At 35.2% G+C, this 20,569-nt stretch overlaps 1 protein-coding gene and 1 pseudogene across 1 annotated transcript in view; both read left to right on the top strand.

The window, feature by feature from the left end:
• Nucleotides 1-15,330, top strand: part of LOC108522877 (uncharacterized protein KIAA1107) — an 18,327-nt gene extending 2,997 nt beyond the window's left edge. The window contains exons 4-9 of the mRNA XM_017863338.1: nucleotides 2,046-2,107; nucleotides 7,760-8,489; nucleotides 8,757-8,844; nucleotides 9,249-9,388; nucleotides 11,170-13,500; nucleotides 14,800-15,330. Coding sequence (XP_017718827.1) covers nucleotides 2,046-2,107; nucleotides 7,760-8,489; nucleotides 8,757-8,844; nucleotides 9,249-9,388; nucleotides 11,170-13,500; nucleotides 14,800-15,269 — 3,821 coding nt within the window. The 3' untranslated portion in view covers nucleotides 15,270-15,330. The remainder of the gene's footprint in view (nucleotides 1-2,045; nucleotides 2,108-7,759; nucleotides 8,490-8,756; nucleotides 8,845-9,248; nucleotides 9,389-11,169; nucleotides 13,501-14,799) is intronic.
• Nucleotides 15,331-15,435: 105 nt separating this feature from the next.
• The window catches only part of LOC108522868 (uncharacterized protein KIAA1107-like), a 12,386-nt pseudogene continuing 7,252 nt past the window's right edge, over nucleotides 15,436-20,569 (top strand).

The raw sequence follows: 20,569 nt of genomic DNA, 5'->3' as shown, positions 1-20,569 counted from the left end.
CCTTTTAAATATGTTTTGTTATAAAGCTTTTCTATCTTTTTCATAAGACATGCTTTCTTGTGGTTTTGCCTGGAATAGATGGCTTTATTTCACAACTGATTGGTTCAGTGATGTGCAGTGTGCTATTGCGGACTGTCCCTCAGGAGCTGCACAGTGGTCCTTGACATTTGATAGGTATCATCTGAAACATTAGCATTAAACAAAAGATGTATGTTTTTCAGAACATGTGTTTAAAAATATATATCAAAATAAAATTCGAGGATGTGGAACTAAAATGGCTTCATGAGTATTTTGGGTTAAAGCAGGTGTCTTAGAAAAAATATTGGCATATTCAGTGTGTATAGTTTTTACAACGTTTTAAGAGACTAAATTTTATGAAGCAAACATTTTAGTACTGTAAAACATGGAAGCCATATCTGTTAAAATATATTTTGAGAACGCATAAATATGTTAAATTCTTTAGTGGTATCATCAGCATAGGATCTGCTTTTACATTATGAGCATTACATGATAGTGTAGCTAGATGTGATATGAAGAGCACTTTTCAAAAAACGTCCATTATTTTAAACAAAATTATGAGAAGAAGTTCTTAGAAATTGGACATTTTTTTCCTTGTGACTCTTTCTCTGCTGATTTTACATGTTTTATTTTACAAAATGTATGTAATGTGAAGTAACAAGATAAGATCAGCATTCCTTCAGTAGGTGTCTTTTAGCGCTCTCCTGATTAGTAGGAAACTTTGTTTTTCTCTATTTTAAGTTGAGCTTCAGTGTTCTTTAATTCTTCAAAGTGCTAATTAAAAATACATGTAAATACCCATATTTAAATAAAATGTTATTGGTAATCCAACTATCCAACTAATCCAACAATCCTTTTTGAATTGTCAAAAAGGACTTTTCATTCTATTACATTGAGTCAGTGTAATAATAATGTTTTAATCTTAAATAAGTTGAATTATAATGAGTCCTGACTTATGCATAATTACTTCCTCGGGAAACCCAGATAAAGGAATAGTTCTGGGTTGTCTGTTACTACACTTCATATGTCATAGTTGAGTTACTGACCTTGGGGTGAAATTTTTTATTTTAATTTCTTTCTGTGTATTATTGTGCAGAGTCATTTGCTTACTGCAAATCAGTCCTGTAGTGCCATTTTCAGGATCCTGTTTTGTCTTATAGCACATATCCTATAGAATAGAGATCATGGAAGATACATGGTAGTTACAGATAATTTAATGTATTTTTTATTAGCTGATTTAATAAAATCAAATAATTTTGGAGATTACATATATTTCTTCAAAATAATCTTAAAGCCCAGTAACCGTCAAAAGAAAGAAATACATTTGCTAAACTATATTTGTAGCTCTCATATCATTATTCCAGCCTACATATTTTCCTGACATCATTCAAATTCTTATTTGAATAGCGTAGACATGAGTTCTGCAATAAATTCCCATATAAACCTAACTTATAAAATGAATTTTTATTTAATTATAAAAAGAATAATATTTTGAAGATTGTTTCTTGTTTTATTTCAATAGAACCTTATTTTTTTCTTTTCTCTTTCCTCTTTCCTCATTATATATATCTGCAAAACCAGAAAATATTTTTAACTTCAGAGTATTTTTACATTTAGTATAAACATTTTCTCATATTTAATAGCTTGTAGAATGTTACATTTGCCATAATCTCTAATTTTTTCTAATTTGGAAAACTAAATGAAACCAATTATCTAAAATGTCACGGTTTGAGAAAATTCTCATGTTTTTGTAAATGTATGAATCTTCTCTGTGAGATCGTACAGTTCTTATTTATTAATTTTAATAACATAAAACCTAGGGCCCAGAGAGTCAGATAGAAAATGAGGTTCTTTTTAAAAAAATCTAAAATATAATAGGGAGTTGTTTTGTATACTAGATTGGTTTTAGGTTTATTAAGTTATTTCCATTAAAATACGACTTTTTTTCTGCTGATATACTATTTTTCCTTTACTTCTAAGGTATAATAATGTTCCCTATAAAAATAAATTGCTGTTTCTTTCTACAGCTGCATTTGACAAAGGTGATGATCGAAGACTTGGCAAAAAGCCTATATTCAGTAGCTCACAGGTAAACTTTCTAAATTTTATAGGTACAAATGAAAAAGATAACAAATTATTTAAAGTTTATTTTATATTTCAGAAAAAGTTTTAAAAATCTGTTCATTAATTGAAGCTATTTCTTAATGGAAAATTTTACTTTTTCTAAATCAAGTGAACATTTAATAAATGTTTTAAAGTGAATTTTTTATATCCAACTGGCACTGGAAGTATGTACCTTTTTCATTTCCTTGAAAACCTTTTTGGCAGCTAACAGAGCTATTTCAGTCTATTGGCAGTTGTTTAGAACTCTAGACCTAAATTCAATGTCTTTTTTTCTAATTAGCCTACTTCTTCAAAAAGAAGATTTTAGGCCGGGCGTGGTTGCTCACGCCTGTAATTCCAATACTTTGGGAGGCCGAGGCGGGTAGATCAGTGATCTGAGGTCAGGAGTTCGAGACCAGCCTGGCCAACATGGTGAAACCCCCATCTCTACTAAATATACAAAAATTAGCTGGGCATGGCGGCGCACACCTGTAATCTCAGCTACTCAGGAGGCTGAGGAAGGAGAATCGCTTGAACCTGGGAGGCAGAGGTTGCAATGAGCCAAGATTGTGCCATTGCACTCCAGCCTGGGTGACAAGAGCAAAACTCCGTCTCGAAAATAAAGTTTTTAATTCACATAATATATTTTTGGTGTTTTTGAAAAAAGCAATCAGTACTAAGAATACAACTGTGTTTTACTTTAAAAGGTACTTGTTACACTTATATGAGGTATCTAAAGTAGTTGAACTCTTAGAAGGTAGTATTGTGGTTGCTGAAAGCTAGGGGAGGGAGAAAGGGGAGTCGTTCAGTGAGTACAGAGTTTCCATTTTGCAAGTTGAAAAGTTATCTGTTGTGCAACAAAGTGCATGCAGCTAACATTACTACACTGTTACTGAAGTGTATTAAAGAGTACTTAAGTATATTAGATGGTTAAGATGGTAGATGTCATGTTTTATGTGTTTTTTGTTTGTTTGTTTGTTTTACCATCCACAAAGTTATTTGTTGTTTTCCTTAAAACCTGAAATAAACTTTTCTTCCCAAAAATGTTATTAATGACGGTTATGGTTCCAAACTAACTTACAGATGTTCACTTAACCAGTAATATATTCAAAGTACAAAATTATTCTAACCTTCTCTGTGTGGTACAATGATAGACATACATTGAGAGTTCCAGTTTGGAATGCAATGAACATACTGCCCTAGCAGAGTGGAATAGGAAATCCTTTTTTCTTTCTCATCAGCCGGTTGATAGGAACTAATGCAGCTCCAACCCACAACCGAGAGTTCTCATGGCTTGAGGAAGAAGTCAAGCTCCAAATATCTTGAGTGAGAATCCGGGAAACTGGAGTTTTTGCCAGTTAACCTCTTAGGATTGTTTCCAAAGTGCATTTCGCAAGATATGAACTCCATCTAACATCAACTATAAGTTGGAGAGTTGCTACACACACCATAGTTCCTCTTTTTTTTTTTTTTTTTTTTTGAGACAGAGTTTCGCTCTTGTTGCCCAGGCTGGAGTGCAATGGCACGTTCTTGGCTCACCACAACCTCAGCCTTCTGGGTTCAAGCAGTTCTCCTCCCTCAGCCTTCTGAGTAGCTGGGATTACAGGCATGTGCCACCACGCCCGGCTAATTTTGTATTTTTAGTAGAGACGGGGTTTCTCCATGTTGGTCAGGCTGGTCTCGAACACTCGACCTCAGGTGATCTGCCCATCTCGGCCTCCCAAAGTGCTGGGATTATAGGCGTGAGCCACCACACCTGGCCCCATAGCTCCTCTTATAGACCAATGATGCATATTACACCTTGAAAGTGCTGAGAAACACTAAAGAACTACTTTTGAATTATTGCATCCAAAATTTCCCCCAATGTTATAGCTATGGAATACGACTAGGGTTCCCTCAACCCTTTTTTTTTTTTTTTTTTTTTTTGAGACAGAGTCTCGCTCTGTCACCCAGGCTGAAGTGCAGTGGCGCGATCTCGGCTTACTGCAAGCTCCACCTCCCAGGTTCGTGCCATTCTCCTGCCTCAGCCTCCTGAGCAGCTGGGACTACAGGCACCCACCACGACGCCTGGCTATTTGTTTTGTATTTTTAGTAGAGATGGGGTTTCACCGTATTAGCCAGGATGGTTTTGATCTCCTAACCTTGTGATCCACCAGCCTCAGCCTCCTAAAGTGCTGGGATTACAGGTGTAAGCCACTGCGCCTGGCCCCCTCAACCCTTTTAAAGCATATTATATGATTCCACAGAACATACTGTAGGAAATGGTGCACTAGGACATTTTTTTCTGTGTTCCCTGTTATCCCCGTGTTTTTTAAAGGCCCCGAGGAATTAATCTACTTGCCTTCCTTTCCCCTGCTACCAACCAGGCTTTTCCTCCTTCCTTGCCTTATTGCAAAATAGAACAGCGTTTCATTATTTTTCCTCATCCTCCTGACTTTGTGGTTATCTAAGTCTTTTTTCTGTTAAGAACAGTTGGAAGGAAACAGTTTCCTTCCCAATGGGAAGGAAGTAAGTTTCCCCCAGAAAGACAGTGATATGCTGAAATGGATGCTGGACATAAAATCAAGAGTTCAAATTTTGGCTTTACATTTATTATGTGTCATCTGTGAGTCTCAGTTTGCTTATTTATAAAATGGAATAATAAAACCTGGCAGGATTATTGTGAAAATTACGTGAAATAATTTATGTGCAATTACCTAGTATGTAGTAAGTGCTCAATAAATGTGGAGCAAATAAATGTGTTTTCCAAACAGGGATGAGCTATCTGGGAGGTGGGAGAAAGTTTATCAGATAAGACAGGGAAGAGGTTTTTCGTTTGTTTGTTTTGTTGTGGTTGTTGTTGTTGCCTGCTTCATTTTTCCGTCATAGAGCAATTTAAGAAGAATGCTTAGTACCAAAGTACTTAAGAATAAAATATATGATATCTGGGATTTGCTTCAAAATAAAATAGGGGTAGGTGTATATGAAACAAAATGGGAATTAATAATTAATAATTTTTAGAACTGGCTATTAGGTATGTGAGGATTCATTATACTCTTCTGTCTTCTTTTGATTATGTTTAATTTTTCCCATTTTTTGAGACAGGGTCTCACTCTGTCACCCAGGCTGGAGTGGCGTGGCATAATCAAGGCTCACTGCAGCCTTGACCTTCTGGGCTCAAGGGATCCTTCCACCTCAGCTTCCTTAATAGCTGGCATAGGCCCAAATTACCATGCCTGGCTAATGTTTGTTTTTTTTTTTGTAGAGGCAGAGTTTTGCCATGTTGCCTAGGCTGGTCTCAGACTCCTGGGCTCAAGCAATCCACACCTGGCCTATTGGGAAATTTTTCAAGGCATACAGCTATACCGTATACTATATAGATTTCACCAATACTTCAAGATGCATAAATTCAAGGATAGAATAAATTAAGTAGAGTTAGTGTTAAGGGTGGGAAGGAATTCTAAAAGCAAAAGTCAGCCTGGTTTTGGGTATTAAAATAGAGAAATGTTATTTTGAGCTAAGATTTGAGCAAGAAAACAAAAAATGAGGACTAAGTCTATTTGAACTTTTTAATGGAATCCTGGAAGACTGCTGTGAATAGGACCAGTCTCTATCCTGTGGACAGGCATAAGCTGAGACCCAAAGCTGTTAATAATTTCTGAAATGTCCCAGGTTGGTTAGAGGCAAAACTAGGACAAGAATCTAGTGGTTGGTTTATCACCATGCTTTCCTTTTTTCTAAATTTAACCAAATTATTTATTGTGTATTTTTTTGTGTGCACACACATTCATGTATGTTATCTTTGACAACTTTTAATGTAATTGGAAGCTTTTCGTATTTAAAAATAGACCTTAAACTGCATATCAAAATATGCAATATATGCCCAGTGTTAACAACATTACTTTTTTGTTTGTTTGTTTGTTTGAGTATCCAATATGTGATATGGTGCTGAGGGATACGAAAGATGAAGAGAGCACAGGCTCTGCCTCAGACCTCTACAATCTCATACAGCTTCCAAAGGGGAAAAAAAAACCATTTGCATACTTACATAAAGAATGACAATAGGACCTGCACGGTGGCTCATGCCTATAATCCCAGCGCTTTGGGAGGTGTAGGTGGGTAGATCACGAGATCAAGACCGTCCTGGCCAACATGGTGAAACCCTGTCTCTAGTAAAAATACAAAAATTAACTGGGCGTGGTGGCGCATGCCTGTAGTCCCAGCTACTCAGGAGGCTGAGGCAGGAGAATTGCTTGAACCCAGGAAGCGGAGGTTGCAGTGAGCCGAGATCACGCCACTGTACTCCAGCCTGGTGACAGAGCAAGACTCCATCTCAAAAAAAAAAAAAGAATGATAATATTGGCTGGGCACAGTGGCTCATACCTGTAATCCTAGCACTTTGGGAGGCCGAGGCAGGCGGATTGCCTGAGCTCAGGTGTTCAAGATCAGCCTGGGCAACACGGTGAAACCCTATCTCTCCTGAAATACAAAAAAAATTAGCCGAGTGTGGCGGCGTAGTCCCAGCTACTTGGGAGGCTGAGGCAGGAGAATTGCTTGAACCTGGGAGGCGGAGGTTGCAGTGAGCTGAGATTGGGCCACTGCACTAAGCCTGGGTGACAGAGCAAGACTCTGTCTCAAAAAAAGGAAAAAAAAGAATGACAATATAATCTTAAAATATTATCCTGGAATTTCTACCAACTTAAACATTTTCTTTGTTCCCTTTCATATCAAGGTTGGTTCTAAGGAAAATGATGAAGTAGGTACATTTATCTTCAGTGCCATTTTATTTGTCCCTTTTTAGGCTATTTCAGTGATTTTTAGGATCCCTTTTCCTTCACTTCCTATAGCTCGCCAGTGCTGTACTAGTATCTTATTTGTCCAAAAACCAAGCTTTGCAGATGTAGTGTATTGATGTGCTGTGCTTCCTAGGAGCTTTAAAAAAAAATTTTTTTTTTTAAATAAGGACTCCAAGAAGTAAAGTATTCTTCCCACAGAGGATTAAGTCTTTAATGATAAAATTTCTGGCACTTGGGATAAGGTTGAAGAGAGAATTTTTATTGAAAATCTTTATAATGTCCCTCAAATTATGCCATATAGATGACTTCGGTGTGAGGTTAAATCATGAGTTCAAGTCCTGGTTCCATCCCTCACCAACCTGAGACCTGGGGTAAATCACATACCTACTTTAATCCTCAATTTCTTGTCTAAGAAATAGAAACAGCCACAGGAGCTATTTCATGGGACTGTTGTGAGGATTAAGTGGGATGATGTATACAAAAGATGTAGTATAAAACATGGGAGTAAGTCTTCTAAAAAATCTTGGATATTATCATTCCTCAAGGCATCCTGAATCTTTATAGACATTAATTTATGCCAAAACTTCATACATTAAAAAAGCATTCCTGTTATTTATTTATTTAATTTAATAGAATAGCATGCCTTTAAAATAAACACTTAACGCTGTATTTCAGATTTGATTAAGGTAGTCTGAGACAAAGTTTTGATCCAAATGATCAAAGACAGTTCAAGCTTTGACCTTAAATCAAAAATTGAACTTTTCTATTTTTTTCTTCTTTGAAAGACTGGCTTTTGGAAACATATAATATTATATGCTAAAGATTTCAGTCAAATTACAAAGTATTTTTTTTCTTCTTTATAGCAAAAGAAACAAGTTTCTGACTCTGGTGATATAAAAATCAAATCTTGGAGGAGAAATAACAAGAAAGAGTGTTGGAGTTATCTCTCTACTAATAAAAAGATGAAATCCGATGGATTAGGAGCATCTGGACATTCATCAAGTACCAATAGAAATAGTATAAATAAAACTCTGAAGCAAGATGATGTAAAGGAAAAAGATGGTACAAAAATAGCATCTAAGATTACAAAACAACTAAAAACTGGGGGGAAGAATGTTTCTGGAAAGCCCAAAACTATAATAAAATCCAAAACAGGAAATGGTGATAATGCACGGTTGGAAAACATGTCACCTAGACAAGTTGTAGAAAGATCAGCAACAGCAGCAGCAGCAGCAGCAGCAGCAGCAACTGGACAGAAGAATTTACTAAATGGAAAAGGAGTGAGAAATCAGGAAGGGCAAATTACAGGTGCCAGACCCAAGGTACTCACAGGAAACTTAAATGTGCAAGCCAAAGCAAAGCCTTTGAAGAAAGCGACAGGGAAGGATTCTCCATGCCTCAGCATCACGGGACCCTCCAGCAGATCCACAGATTCAAGTATGGAATTCTCAATTTCGACTGAATGTCTGGAGGAACCAAAAGAAAATGGATCAATAGGAGAAGAAAAGCCTTCTGGACATAAACTATCCTTTTGTGATTCTCCAGCACAGATGGTGAAAAACAGTGTAGATAGTGTCAAAAATTCCACTGTAGGTGGGTTTTAGCACTGTAATTTTTAATATCTCCTGACAGTTAAAGTTCCTTAAAAAAACAAAAACCTAAACCTGTATTTGGGCTTTTATTTAGTTTCAAATGCCAACAGAATACTTATTTATATGTACTTATGCAAACTGAGAGAAAATGTAGTCCCTCCCACTTTAATATTTCATTTTGTTTATAGTGTCTAACCAGTAAACTTATACATATTTGTTACATATTTAATGTATTCTATCTTATGACTCACTTTTTCTTAATTTTTAGCCATAAAATCTCGACCTGTTTCAAAAGTTACCAATGGAACTTCCAGTAAAAAAAGTATTCATGAACAAGACACTAATATAAATAACAGGTAGGTCTTCATTTGGTGTTTTAACCTGTTAGCTTTGTCTCAAAGTTAATTATATACTAAATGCTAGCTAAATATTTTTTAAATATCTTTTATTTTTTGTTAAAAAAATTTAGTGTATTTACATAATTTAACACAGTTTATTAAAAGAAATTAGTATATGCAAAATGAGGCACAATATTTAAAAGAATAGCTTAATGTGTACTATGGTATATGATTATGCATTGCTTTATTATACTTGATCTACAGTTTTATAAACTTAAAGACTTATGAGCATATGATTTTTCTATTTTCAGGAGAGATGTATTTTTTATTTCTTGAAAAAAAACTGTTTCAGGTATCAGTCTTTTAAAAAGTTCATGTTTTGGAATCTCAGTGTAATACTGAATGCAAATAATTTTTCTTAGTGTACTAAAGAAGGTCAGTGGCAAAGGATGTAGTGAGCCAGTACCACAGGCAATTTTGAAGAAAAGAGGAACTAGCAATGGATATGGTGCAGCTCAGCAGAGGACAAAGAGTACCCCATCTAATCTTACTAAAACTCAAGGTAAAGCTGAAATAATACTGGATATCTTGAAATTATTTCCTTATGTAAACTGGATAAGCCAAACTCTGATTTGGAACTTCAGTTGCAAATAAGCAAAATGTGGTTTTACTCATTTTGTGTTTGTTTCACACCATAGAGATGAGATTGTATACTTTTCAGACAGGTGTTTTGGGATGTAAGTTTGGTTTTGTTGTTTTGTTGGTGTTATTGTTGAGACAGGGTCTTGCTCTGTCACCCAGGCTAGAGTACAGTGGCGTGATCACACTGCAATCCTCCTTCGTCTGCCTCCCAAAGTGTTGGGATTACGGGCATGAGTCAACACACCTGGCTTCTGTTTGGTTTTATTGTCTCTTGTGAGAGAAGTAATTAAGGGAGTCACTAGTTTAGCTGCATTTCTGGTCCTTTTAAATATTATGCCCATGTTTCTTGAAAGTTCCATTGTTAATTATAGGAATTTCATTTGTAAAACTGGCACTAAAGAGCTCTTTAAAAAGTAATAGTGTAGGCTGGGCACAGTGGCTCACGCCTGTAATTCAAGCACTCTGGGAGGCCAAGGCGGGTGGATCACCTGAGGTCAGGGGTTCAAGACCAGCCTGACCAATATAGTGAAACCCCATCTCTACTAAAAACACAAAAATTAGCCAGGTGTGATGGTGTGTGCCTGTTGTCCCAGCTACTTGGGAGGCTGAGACCGGAGAATTGCTTGAACCTAGGAGGTGGAGGTTGCAGGGAGCCCAGATCGTGCCTCTGCACTCCAGACTGGGCGACAGAGCAACACTCTTATCTCAAAAAAAAGATAATAATAATAGTGCAGTCTAGACAACTATGATACATAAGGAGGAAGAATTTCCCTTCCAGAATCTGTGTGAGTCCCTTGTTTTTCAGTGTTCTGACAAGGAAAAGAGTACTGATCAGATTGTATAATTTGCTAACATAATAACTGTTTTTCAAAATTGCTTTTATGTATCAAGCTTTCACATATGTAAAAGCAGTTTGTAAAATCCTAAAAACAGTTTTGATTTGGATTATGAATTATTACTGAAAATCAGTTAAAAATAAGGCAGAGAAAATATTTTCATATCCTAGTAATAGCTAAATATTAAACATTTAAAAATATTTGATAATTCTGTTTGACAGATTTGAATGTCCAAAATATCATCTCTAAGACTTTCACCAGTGTAAACAAATGGATTCCCCAAATTAATCCCCTTCTTTCCAGTCGGCAGTTCTAGTTTCCACTGGAGATCTAAGTTGTTAACCCTAATGAGCTGCAGTAGTAATAATCTGGTTATGACAAGTAAATTGGTTTTATTCATGTTTGAAGAAAACAACTGCAACAATTTTAACAGTTCTATTTATTTTATATTTAGCTTGATTCTCCTTTTCAACTATGTAGAACACACTAGTTTTTTTTCTCCAAAAACTTCAAAGGGAAGACCTTGATGAAAGAAAATCCAATTTTTTTACCCTCATATATTTTTGCAAATCCAGTTTTGGCATAAAAATCAAGTCTCTTTACTTGAGGAAGAGAGATCCTATTTTAGTAATTTTTACTGGGACCCTGGAGTAGTCCCTCTATATTTCTAATTGAAAATTTTTTTTTTATTTTATCATGTAACTGATTCCTAATCTGTGCTTGTCCATTTGATCATAGATATGTTACCCTTCCATTGTGGTCTTGATTTTATTTTTTCTGAAGTAATTTTAAAACAAATATTAAATTTGACTCACAAATTGGAAGTGATAATACATTTCTGAATATACCCTCTTACTTTTCTTAGGATCCCAAGGAGAGTCACCAAACTCAGTAAAATCTTCAATCTCTTCAAGGCAGTCTGATGAAAATGTGGCAAAGTTGGACCATAATACAACTACAGAGAAACAAGCACCTAAGAGAAAAATCGTCAAGCAAGTACACACAGCTTTGCCTAAAGTTAATGCAAAAATAGTGGCAATGCCTAAAAATCTAAATCAGTTAAAGAAAGGTGAAACTTTGAATAATAAAGATTCAAAACAGAAAATGCTTCCTGGACAGGTTGTATCAAAAACTCATCCTTCCTCCCAAAGACCTTTAAAAAGTGAAACATCTATTGTCCAAAAAAGTATGTTTCATGATGTGCGTGAGAATAACAACAAGGACAGTGTTTCTGAACAGAAGCCTCACAAACCTCTCATTAATCTTGCATCTGAAATCAGTGATGCAGAAGCACTCCAGTCGTCCTGCAGGCTTGACCCACAAAAGCCATTACATGATCAAGAAAAAGAGAAGTTGGCGTTAGAATGCCAAAATATTTCAAAGCTGGATAAATCATTAAAACACAGACTGGAATCCAAACAGATTTGTTTAGATAAAAGTGAAACAAAATTTCCCAATCACAAAGAAATAGATCATTGCAATGCAGCTAACATATGTTGTCATTCTGATGGGAGTGATAATGTAAATTCAAAATTTTACAGCACCACAGCCCTAAAATACATAGTTCCAAATCCAAATGAAAATTCCTTGAACTCTAATCCAGTTTGTGATTTAGACTCAACAAGTGCAGGGCAAATCCATTTGATATCAGATAGGGAGAACCAAGTAGGGAGAAAAGATACAAACAAACAATCAAGTGTTAAATGTGTGGAAGATGTTTCACTGTGTATTCCTGAAAGGGCAAATGGTACCTTAAATGCTGTTCAAGAAGACAAAAAATCGAAAGTTCCTTTGGAAGGACTGACAATTTCTAGTAAGTTGTCTGATGCCTCTGCTATGGATGAAGACAAACATGCTATAGCAGACTCAGATGTTTCCTCCAAGTGTTTTTCAGGACAGCTATCAGAAAAAAATTCTCCTAAAAATATGGAAACATCAGAATCTCCAGAGAGCCGTGAAACTCCAGAAACTCCATTTTTGGGTCACTGGAATTTGAGTACTGGTGTTCTGCATCAGAGAGAGAGTCCTGAATCTGACACTGGCAGTGCTACCACATCCTCCGATGACATAAAGCCCAGATCTGAAGACTATGATGCCGGAGGGTCTCAGGATGATGATGGGTCAAATGACAGAGGTATCTCTAAATGTGGCACTATGCTGTGCCATGATTTTCTTGGAAGAAGTAGCAGTGATACCAGTACTCCTGAAGAATTAAAAATTTATGATAGTAATTTAAGAATTGAAGTAAAAATGAAAAAGCAAAGTAGTAATGATCTTTTCCAAGTTAATTCAACAAGTGATGAAGAAATCCCTAGGAAAAGGCCAGAAATTTGGTCTCGATCTGCAATAGTTCACCCTAGGGAAAAAGAAAATATTCCACGAGGCAGTGTCCAGTTTGCTCAGGAAATAGATCAAGTATCTTCTTCAGCAGATGAAACAGAGGATGAAAGATCTGAAGCTGAAAATGTTGCAGAAAATTTCTCTGTCTCTAACCCAGCTCCTCAGCAGTTTCAGGGAATAATTAATTTAGCTTTTGAAGATGCAACTGAAAATGAAAGTCGTGAATTTTCTGCAAATAAAAAGTTTAAAAGGTCAGTTTTACTTTCAGTTGATGAATGTGAAGAGCTGGGATCAGATGAAGGAGAAGTCCATACTCCCTTTCAGCCTTCTGTAGATTCTTTTTCACCTTCTGATGTTTTTGATGGCATTTCTCATGAACATCATGGAAGGACCTGCTATTCCGGATTCTCACGAGAAAGTGAAGATAATATTTTAGAATGTAAACAAAATAAAGGCAATAGTGTATGTAAAAATGAAAGCACTCTCTTGGATCTTAGTAGCATTGACTCTTCAAGAAAAAATAAACAGAGTGTTTCAGCCACAGAAAAAAAGAACACAATAGATGTCCTATCCAGTAGAGGCAGACAGCTTCTTCCAGAAGATAAAAAAGTAAACAATGGAAGCAATGTAGATAATGACATTCAGCAACACAGCAAATTCTTGGATAGTGATGTAAAATCTCAAGAAAGACCATGTCACTTAGAGCTTCATCAAAGAGAACCCAATTCTGATATACCAAAGAACAGCTCTACAAAATCTCTAGACTCCTTTCGGAGTCAAGTTCTGCCTCAGGAAGGTCCAGTGAAAGACAGCCATTCTACAACTACTGAAAAAGCTAATATTGCTTTATCTGCAGGTAATGTACAGAAATAGAAATGCTAAATGCATAAGAAAATAAGTTTATAAAATTTTAAAGTTGTATGAAGCCCTGAATGTTATATTTTAGTCAGGTAGAATAATTACTTAAGCAACAGATTAAAATTTTAAATGAAAAATTTCTTAATATGAAAATTAGCTAGTTACTCATTCTTTATTGTTCACTTAAAATCCTAATGAAGAAGTAATATATAGTAAACATTTTGATTGTTATATAGAGCTAACCTACTAAGAGATTTTACATGAAAGAATAAAAAGAAAACCTTAGTTTGCTGCTATTTAGTTATTTATGTATAATTTAACACAAGAATTCTTGACTATTAGAAATTTTATTATACATTGGATATGATTTATAGACTTGATAGTATATAAAAGGCCTGTGCAATAACTCTAGTAATATGTAACTAAAAGCACTGAACTATTTTGACAACTAGATTGATTTACAATTTATATACATTTTACAGAGATTAAAATTTTCAGGATCTCTCTATTCTAAAATTTTCAAATAAAAGATAAATTTCCTAAAAGAGATTATATTTAGAAGCAATGATAATATATGAAAAAAGCCCAGGCTTATTTCATATTGTTTAGATGATTTTCTGTCTAATTGTTTTGTGTTTTTTGTCTTCCTTATTATAGTAATTCAAACTAATGACCCACATTTAAAATATGCAATAGTGGCTAACTGAGTAGCTATTGTGTATTATAGCTAAGAAAATACTGATCAGTAGTTTCCTGTTCAGCAAAATCGGAAGAATAAGGAGGTCTTTGAAGTTGTACTTTTTTGTTTGTTTGTCTTTGCTTGCATCTTCCTTTGCATGTGCAATATACAAATAAGCCTTTAGGTGAAATTTTTTTTTCCCCCCCCCCCCCGCTTTTGCAACGGACTTACCCTAAGTCATCATCAAAACACTATGTCTTTTGTTTTTCTCTTTTTCTATTGTAGTGAATTAGATATATGTGCACATTCTATGTTTATGTTTAAATAATTTGTTTTCTGTATCACAAGTTTTCAAATTAAACTATGGAGAATTATTGTTAGTTGCCTATGTTGATTTTGCTTCTAAACGTTACCCTTGAATTTTTAACACAGAAAATGCCTCAAAATCTTGTCAATTTTGTATAGATGTTATTTTCCCATTGTGGTGGTGTTTTTTTTTTTGTTTTGTTTTTGTTTTTTTTTTGGACTATCACTGTTATATTGTGTTAATATTCTACAAAACTCTGAAGGGTACCAACGTGCAATTTTTACATTGTGTAGTATTATGAATTATTTCAGGAGACATAGATGATTGTGACACACTGGCATTAACCTGCATGTATGACCATCGGCCTTCAAAAACCCTGTCTCCAATATATGAGATGGATGTAATAGAAGCATTTGAGCAGAAAGTGGAATCAGAAACACATGTTACAGATATGGATTTTGAAGATGACCAACATTTTGCAAAACAAGATTGGACACTACTAAAGCAACTGCTCTCTGAACAGGATTCAAACTTAGATGTTACAAATTCCGTTCCTGAAGACTTAAATTTAGCACAGTATCTAATCAATCAGACACTACTTTTAGCACGAGATAGCTCAAAACCTCAGGGTATAGCACATATTGACACTTTGAACAGATGGAGTGAACTAACATCTCCACTTGATGATTCCTCAGCGAGCATCACCATGGCTAGTTTTTCCTCTGAAGATTGTTCGCCTCAAGGGGAGTGGACAATTCTGGAACTGGAAACTCAGCATTAAGTGTTAACANGTACTATGGTATATGATTATGCATTGCTTTATTATACTTGATCTACAGTTTTATAAACTTAAAGACTTATGAGCATATGATTTTCTATTTTCAGGAGAGATGTATTTTTTATTTCTTGAAAAAAAACTGTTTCAGGTATCAGTCTTTTAAAAGTTCATGTTTTGGAATCTCAGTGTAATACTGAATGCAAATAATTTTCTTAGTGTACTAAAGAAGGTCAGTGGCAAAGGATGTAGTGAGCCAGTACCACAGGCAATTTTGAAGAAAAGAGGAACTAGCAATGGATATGGTGCAGCTCAGCAGAGGACAAAGAGTACCCCATCTAATCTTACTAAAACTCAAGGTAAAGCTGAAATAATACTGGATATCTTGAAATTATTTCCTTATGTAAACTGGATAAGCCAAACTCTGATTTGGAACTTCAGTTGCAAATAAGCAAAATGTGGTTTTACTCATTTTGTGTTTGTTTCACACCATAGAGATGAGATTGTATACTTTTCAGACAGGTGTTTTGGGATGTAAGTTTGGTTTTGTTGTTTTGTTGGTGTTATTGTTGAGACAGGGTCTTGCTCTGTCACCCAGGCTAGAGTACAGTGGCGTGATCACACTGCAATCCTCCTTCGTCTGCCTCCCAAAGTGTTGGGATTACGGGCATGAGTCAACACACCTGGCTTCTGTTTGGTTTTATTGTCTCTTGTGAGAGAAGTAATTAAGGGAGTCACTAGTTTAGCTGCATTTCTGGTCCTTTTAAATATTATGCCCATGTTTCTTGAAAGTTCCATTGTTAATTATAGGAATTTCATTTGTAAAACTGGCACTAAAGAGCTCTTTAAAAGTAATAGTGTAGGCTGGGCACAGTGGCTCACGCCTGTAATTCAAGCACTCTGGGAGGCCAAGGCGGGTGGATCACCTGAGGTCAGGGGTTCAAGACCAGCCTGACCAATATAGTGAAACCCCATCTCTACTAAAACACAAAATTAGCCAGGTGTGATGGTGTGTGCCTGTTGTCCCAGCTACTTGGGAGGCTGAGACCGGAGAATTGCTTGAACCTAGGAGGTGGAGGTTGCAGGGAGCCCAGATCGTGCCTCTGCACTCCAGACTGGGCGACAGAGCAACACTCTTATCTCAAAAAAAAGATAATAATAATAGTGCAGTCTAGACAACTATGATACATAAGGAGGAAGAATTTCCCTTCCAGAATCTGTGTGAGTCCCTTGTTTTCAGTGTTCTGACAAGGAAAAGAGTACTGATCAGATTGTATAATTTGCTAACATAATAACTGTTTTCAAAATTGCTTTTATGTATCAAGCTTTCACATATGTAAAAGCAGTTTGTAAAATCCTAAAACAGTTTTGATTTGGATTATGAATTATTACTGAAAATCAGTTAAAATAAGGCAGAGAAAATATTTTCATATCCTAGTAATAGCTAAATATTAAACATTTAAAATATTTGATAATTCTGTTTGACAGATTTGAATGTCCAAAATATCATCTCTAAGACTTTCACCAGTGTAAACAAATGGATTCCCCAAATTAATCCCCTTCTTTCCAGTCGGCAGTTCTAGTTTCCACTGGAGATCTAAGTTGTTAACCCTAATGAGCTGCAGTAGTAATAATCTGGTTATGACAAGTAAATTGGTTTTATTCATGTTTGAAGAAAACAACTGCAACAATTTTAACAGTTCTATTTATTTTATATTTAGCTTGATTCTCCTTTTCAACTATGTAGAACACACTAGTTTTTTTTCTCCAAAACTTCAAAGGGAAGACCTTGATGAAAGAAAATCCAATTTTTTTACCCTCATATATTTTGCAAATCCAGTTTTGGCATAAAATCAAGTCTCTTTACTTGAGGAAGAGAGATCCTATTTTAGTAATTTTACTGGGACCCTGGAGTAGTCCCTCTATATTTCTAATTGAAAATTTTTTTTTTATTTTATCATGTAACTGATTCCTAATCTGTGCTTGTCCATTTGATCATAGATATGTTACCCTTCCATTGTGGTCTTGATTTTATTTTTTCTGAAGTAATTTTAAAACAAATATTAAATTTGACTCACAAATTGGAAGTGATAATACATTTCTGAATATACCCTCTTACTTTTCTTAGGATCCCAAGGAGAGTCACCAAACTCAGTAAAATCTTCAATCTCTTCAAGGCAGTCTGATGAAAATGTGGCAAAGTTGGACCATAATACAACTACAGAGAAACAAGCACCTAAGAGAAAATCGTCAAGCAAGTACACACAGCTTTGCCTAAAGTTAATGCAAAATAGTGGCAATGCCTAAAATCTAAATCAGTTAAAGAAAGGTGAAACTTTGAATAATAAAGATTCAAAACAGAAAATGCTTCCTGGACAGGTTGTATCAAAACTCATCCTTCCTCCCAAAGACCTTTAAAAGTGAAACATCTATTGTCCAAAAAAGTATGTTTCATGATGTGCGTGAGAATAACAACAAGGACAGTGTTTCTGAACAGAAGCCTCACAAACCTCTCATTAATCTTGCATCTGAAATCAGTGATGCAGAAGCACTCCAGTCGTCCTGCAGGCTTGACCCACAAAAGCCATTACATGATCAAGAAAAGAGAAGTTGGCGTTAGAATGCCAAAATATTTCAAAGCTGGATAAATCATTAAAACACAGACTGGAATCCAAACAGATTTGTTTAGATAAAAGTGAAACAAAATTTCCCAATCACAAAGAAATAGATCATTGCAATGCAGCTAACATATGTTGTCATTCTGATGGGAGTGATAATGTAAATTCAAAATTTTACAGCACCACAGCCCTAAAATACATAGTTCCAAATCCAAATGAAAATTCCTTGAACTCTAATCCAGTTTGTGATTTAGACTCAACAAGTGCAGGGCAAATCCATTTGATATCAGATAGGGAGAACCAAGTAGGGAGAAAAGATACAAACAAACAATCAAGTGTTAAATGTGTGGAAGATGTTTCACTGTGTATTCCTGAAAGGGCAAATGGTACCTTAAATGCTGTTCAAGAAGACAAAAAATCGAAAGTTCCTTTGGAAGGACTGACAATTTCTAGTAAGTTGTCTGATGCCTCTGCTATGGATGAAGACAAACATGCTATAGCAGACTCAGATGTTTCCTCCAAGTGTTTTCAGGACAGCTATCAGAAAAAAATTCTCCTAAAATATGGAAACATCAGAATCTCCAGAGAGCCGTGAAACTCCAGAAACTCCATTTTGGGTCACTGGAATTTGAGTACTGGTGTTCTGCATCAGAGAGAGAGTCCTGAATCTGACACTGGCAGTGCTACCACATCCTCCGATGACATAAAGCCCAGATCTGAAGACTATGATGCCGGAGGGTCTCAGGATGATGATGGGTCAAATGACAGAGGTATCTCTAAATGTGGCACTATGCTGTGCCATGATTTTCTTGGAAGAAGTAGCAGTGATACCAGTACTCCTGAAGAATTAAAATTTATGATAGTAATTTAAGAATTGAAGTAAAATGAAAAGCAAAGTAGTAATGATCTTTTCCAAGTTAATTCAACAAGTGATGAAGAAATCCCTAGGAAAAGGCCAGAAATTTGGTCTCGATCTGCAATAGTTCACCCTAGGGAAAAGAAAATATTCCACGAGGCAGTGTCCAGTTTGCTCAGGAAATAGATCAAGTATCTTCTTCAGCAGATGAAACAGAGGATGAAAGATCTGAAGCTGAAAATGTTGCAGAAAATTTCTCTGTCTCTAACCCAGCTCCTCAGCAGTTTCAGGGAATAATTAATTTAGCTTTTGAAGATGCAACTGAAAATGAAAGTCGTGAATTTTCTGCAAATAAAAGTTTAAAAGGTCAGTTTTACTTTCAGTTGATGAATGTGAAGAGCTGGGATCAGATGAAGGAGAAGTCCATACTCCCTTTCAGCCTTCTGTAGATTCTTTTCACCTTCTGATGTTTTGATGGCATTTCTCATGAACATCATGGAAGGACCTGCTATTCCGGATTCTCACGAGAAAGTGAAGATAATATTTTAGAATGTAAACAAAATAAAGGCAATAGTGTATGTAAAATGAAAGCACTCTCTTGGATCTTAGTAGCATTGACTCTTCAAGAAAAAATAAACAGAGTGTTTCAGCCACAGAAAAAAAGAACACAATAGATGTCCTATCCAGTAGAGGCAGACAGCTTCTTCCAGAAGATAAAAAAGTAAACAATGGAAGCAATGTAGATAATGACATTCAGCAACACAGCAAATTCTTGGATAGTGATGTAAAATCTCAAGAAAGACCATGTCACTTAGAGCTTCATCAAAGAGAACCCAATTCTGATATACCAAAGAACAGCTCTACAAAATCTCTAGACTCCTTTCGGAGTCAAGTTCTGCCTCAGGAAGGTCCAGTGAAAGACAGCCATTCTACAACTACTGAAAAGCTAATATTGCTTTATCTGCAGGTAATGTACAGAAATAGAAATGCTAAATGCATAAGAAAATAAGTTTATAAAATTTTAAAGTTGTATGAAGCCCTGAATGTTATATTTTAGTCAGGTAGAATAATTACTTAAGCAACAGATTAAAATTTTAAATGAAAATTTCTTAATATGAAAATTAGCTAGTTACTCATTCTTTATTGTTCACTTAAAATCCTAATGAAGAAGTAATATATAGTAAACATTTTGATTGTTATATAGAGCTAACCTACTAAGAGATTTTACATGAAAGAATAAAAAGAAAACCTTAGTTTGCTGCTATTTAGTTATTTATGTATAATTTAACACAAGAATTCTTGACTATTAGAAATTTTATTATACATTGGATATGATTTATAGACTTGATAGTATATAAAAGGCCTGTGCAATAACTCTAGTAATATGTAACTAAAAGCACTGAACTATTTTGACAACTAGATTGATTTACAATTTATATACATTTTACAGAGATTAAAATTTTCAGGATCTCTCTATTCTAAAATTTTCAAATAAAAAGATAAATTTCCTAAAAGAGATTATATTTAGAAGCAATGATAATATATGAAAAAAGCCCAGGCTTATTTCATATTGTTTAGATGATTTTCTGTCTAATTGTTTTGTGTTTTTTGTCTTCCTTATTATAGTAATTCAAACTAATGACCCACATTTAAAATATGCAATAGTGGCTAACTGAGTAGCTATTGTGTATTATAGCTAAGAAAAATACTGATCAGTAGTTTCCTGTTCAGCAAAATCGGAAGAATAAGGAGGTCTTTGAAGTTGTACTTTTTTGTTTGTTTGTCTTTGCTTGCATCTTCCTTTGCATGTGCAATATACAAATAAGCCTTTA

Source organism: Rhinopithecus bieti, unplaced genomic scaffold (genome assembly GCF_001698545.2).
Source record: "Rhinopithecus bieti isolate Rb0 unplaced genomic scaffold, ASM169854v2 scaffold_68834, whole genome shotgun sequence".
In the NCBI taxonomy this organism is placed as follows: domain Eukaryota; kingdom Metazoa; phylum Chordata; class Mammalia; order Primates; family Cercopithecidae; genus Rhinopithecus; species Rhinopithecus bieti.
This window is presented reverse-complemented; position numbering and strand designations above follow the sequence as displayed.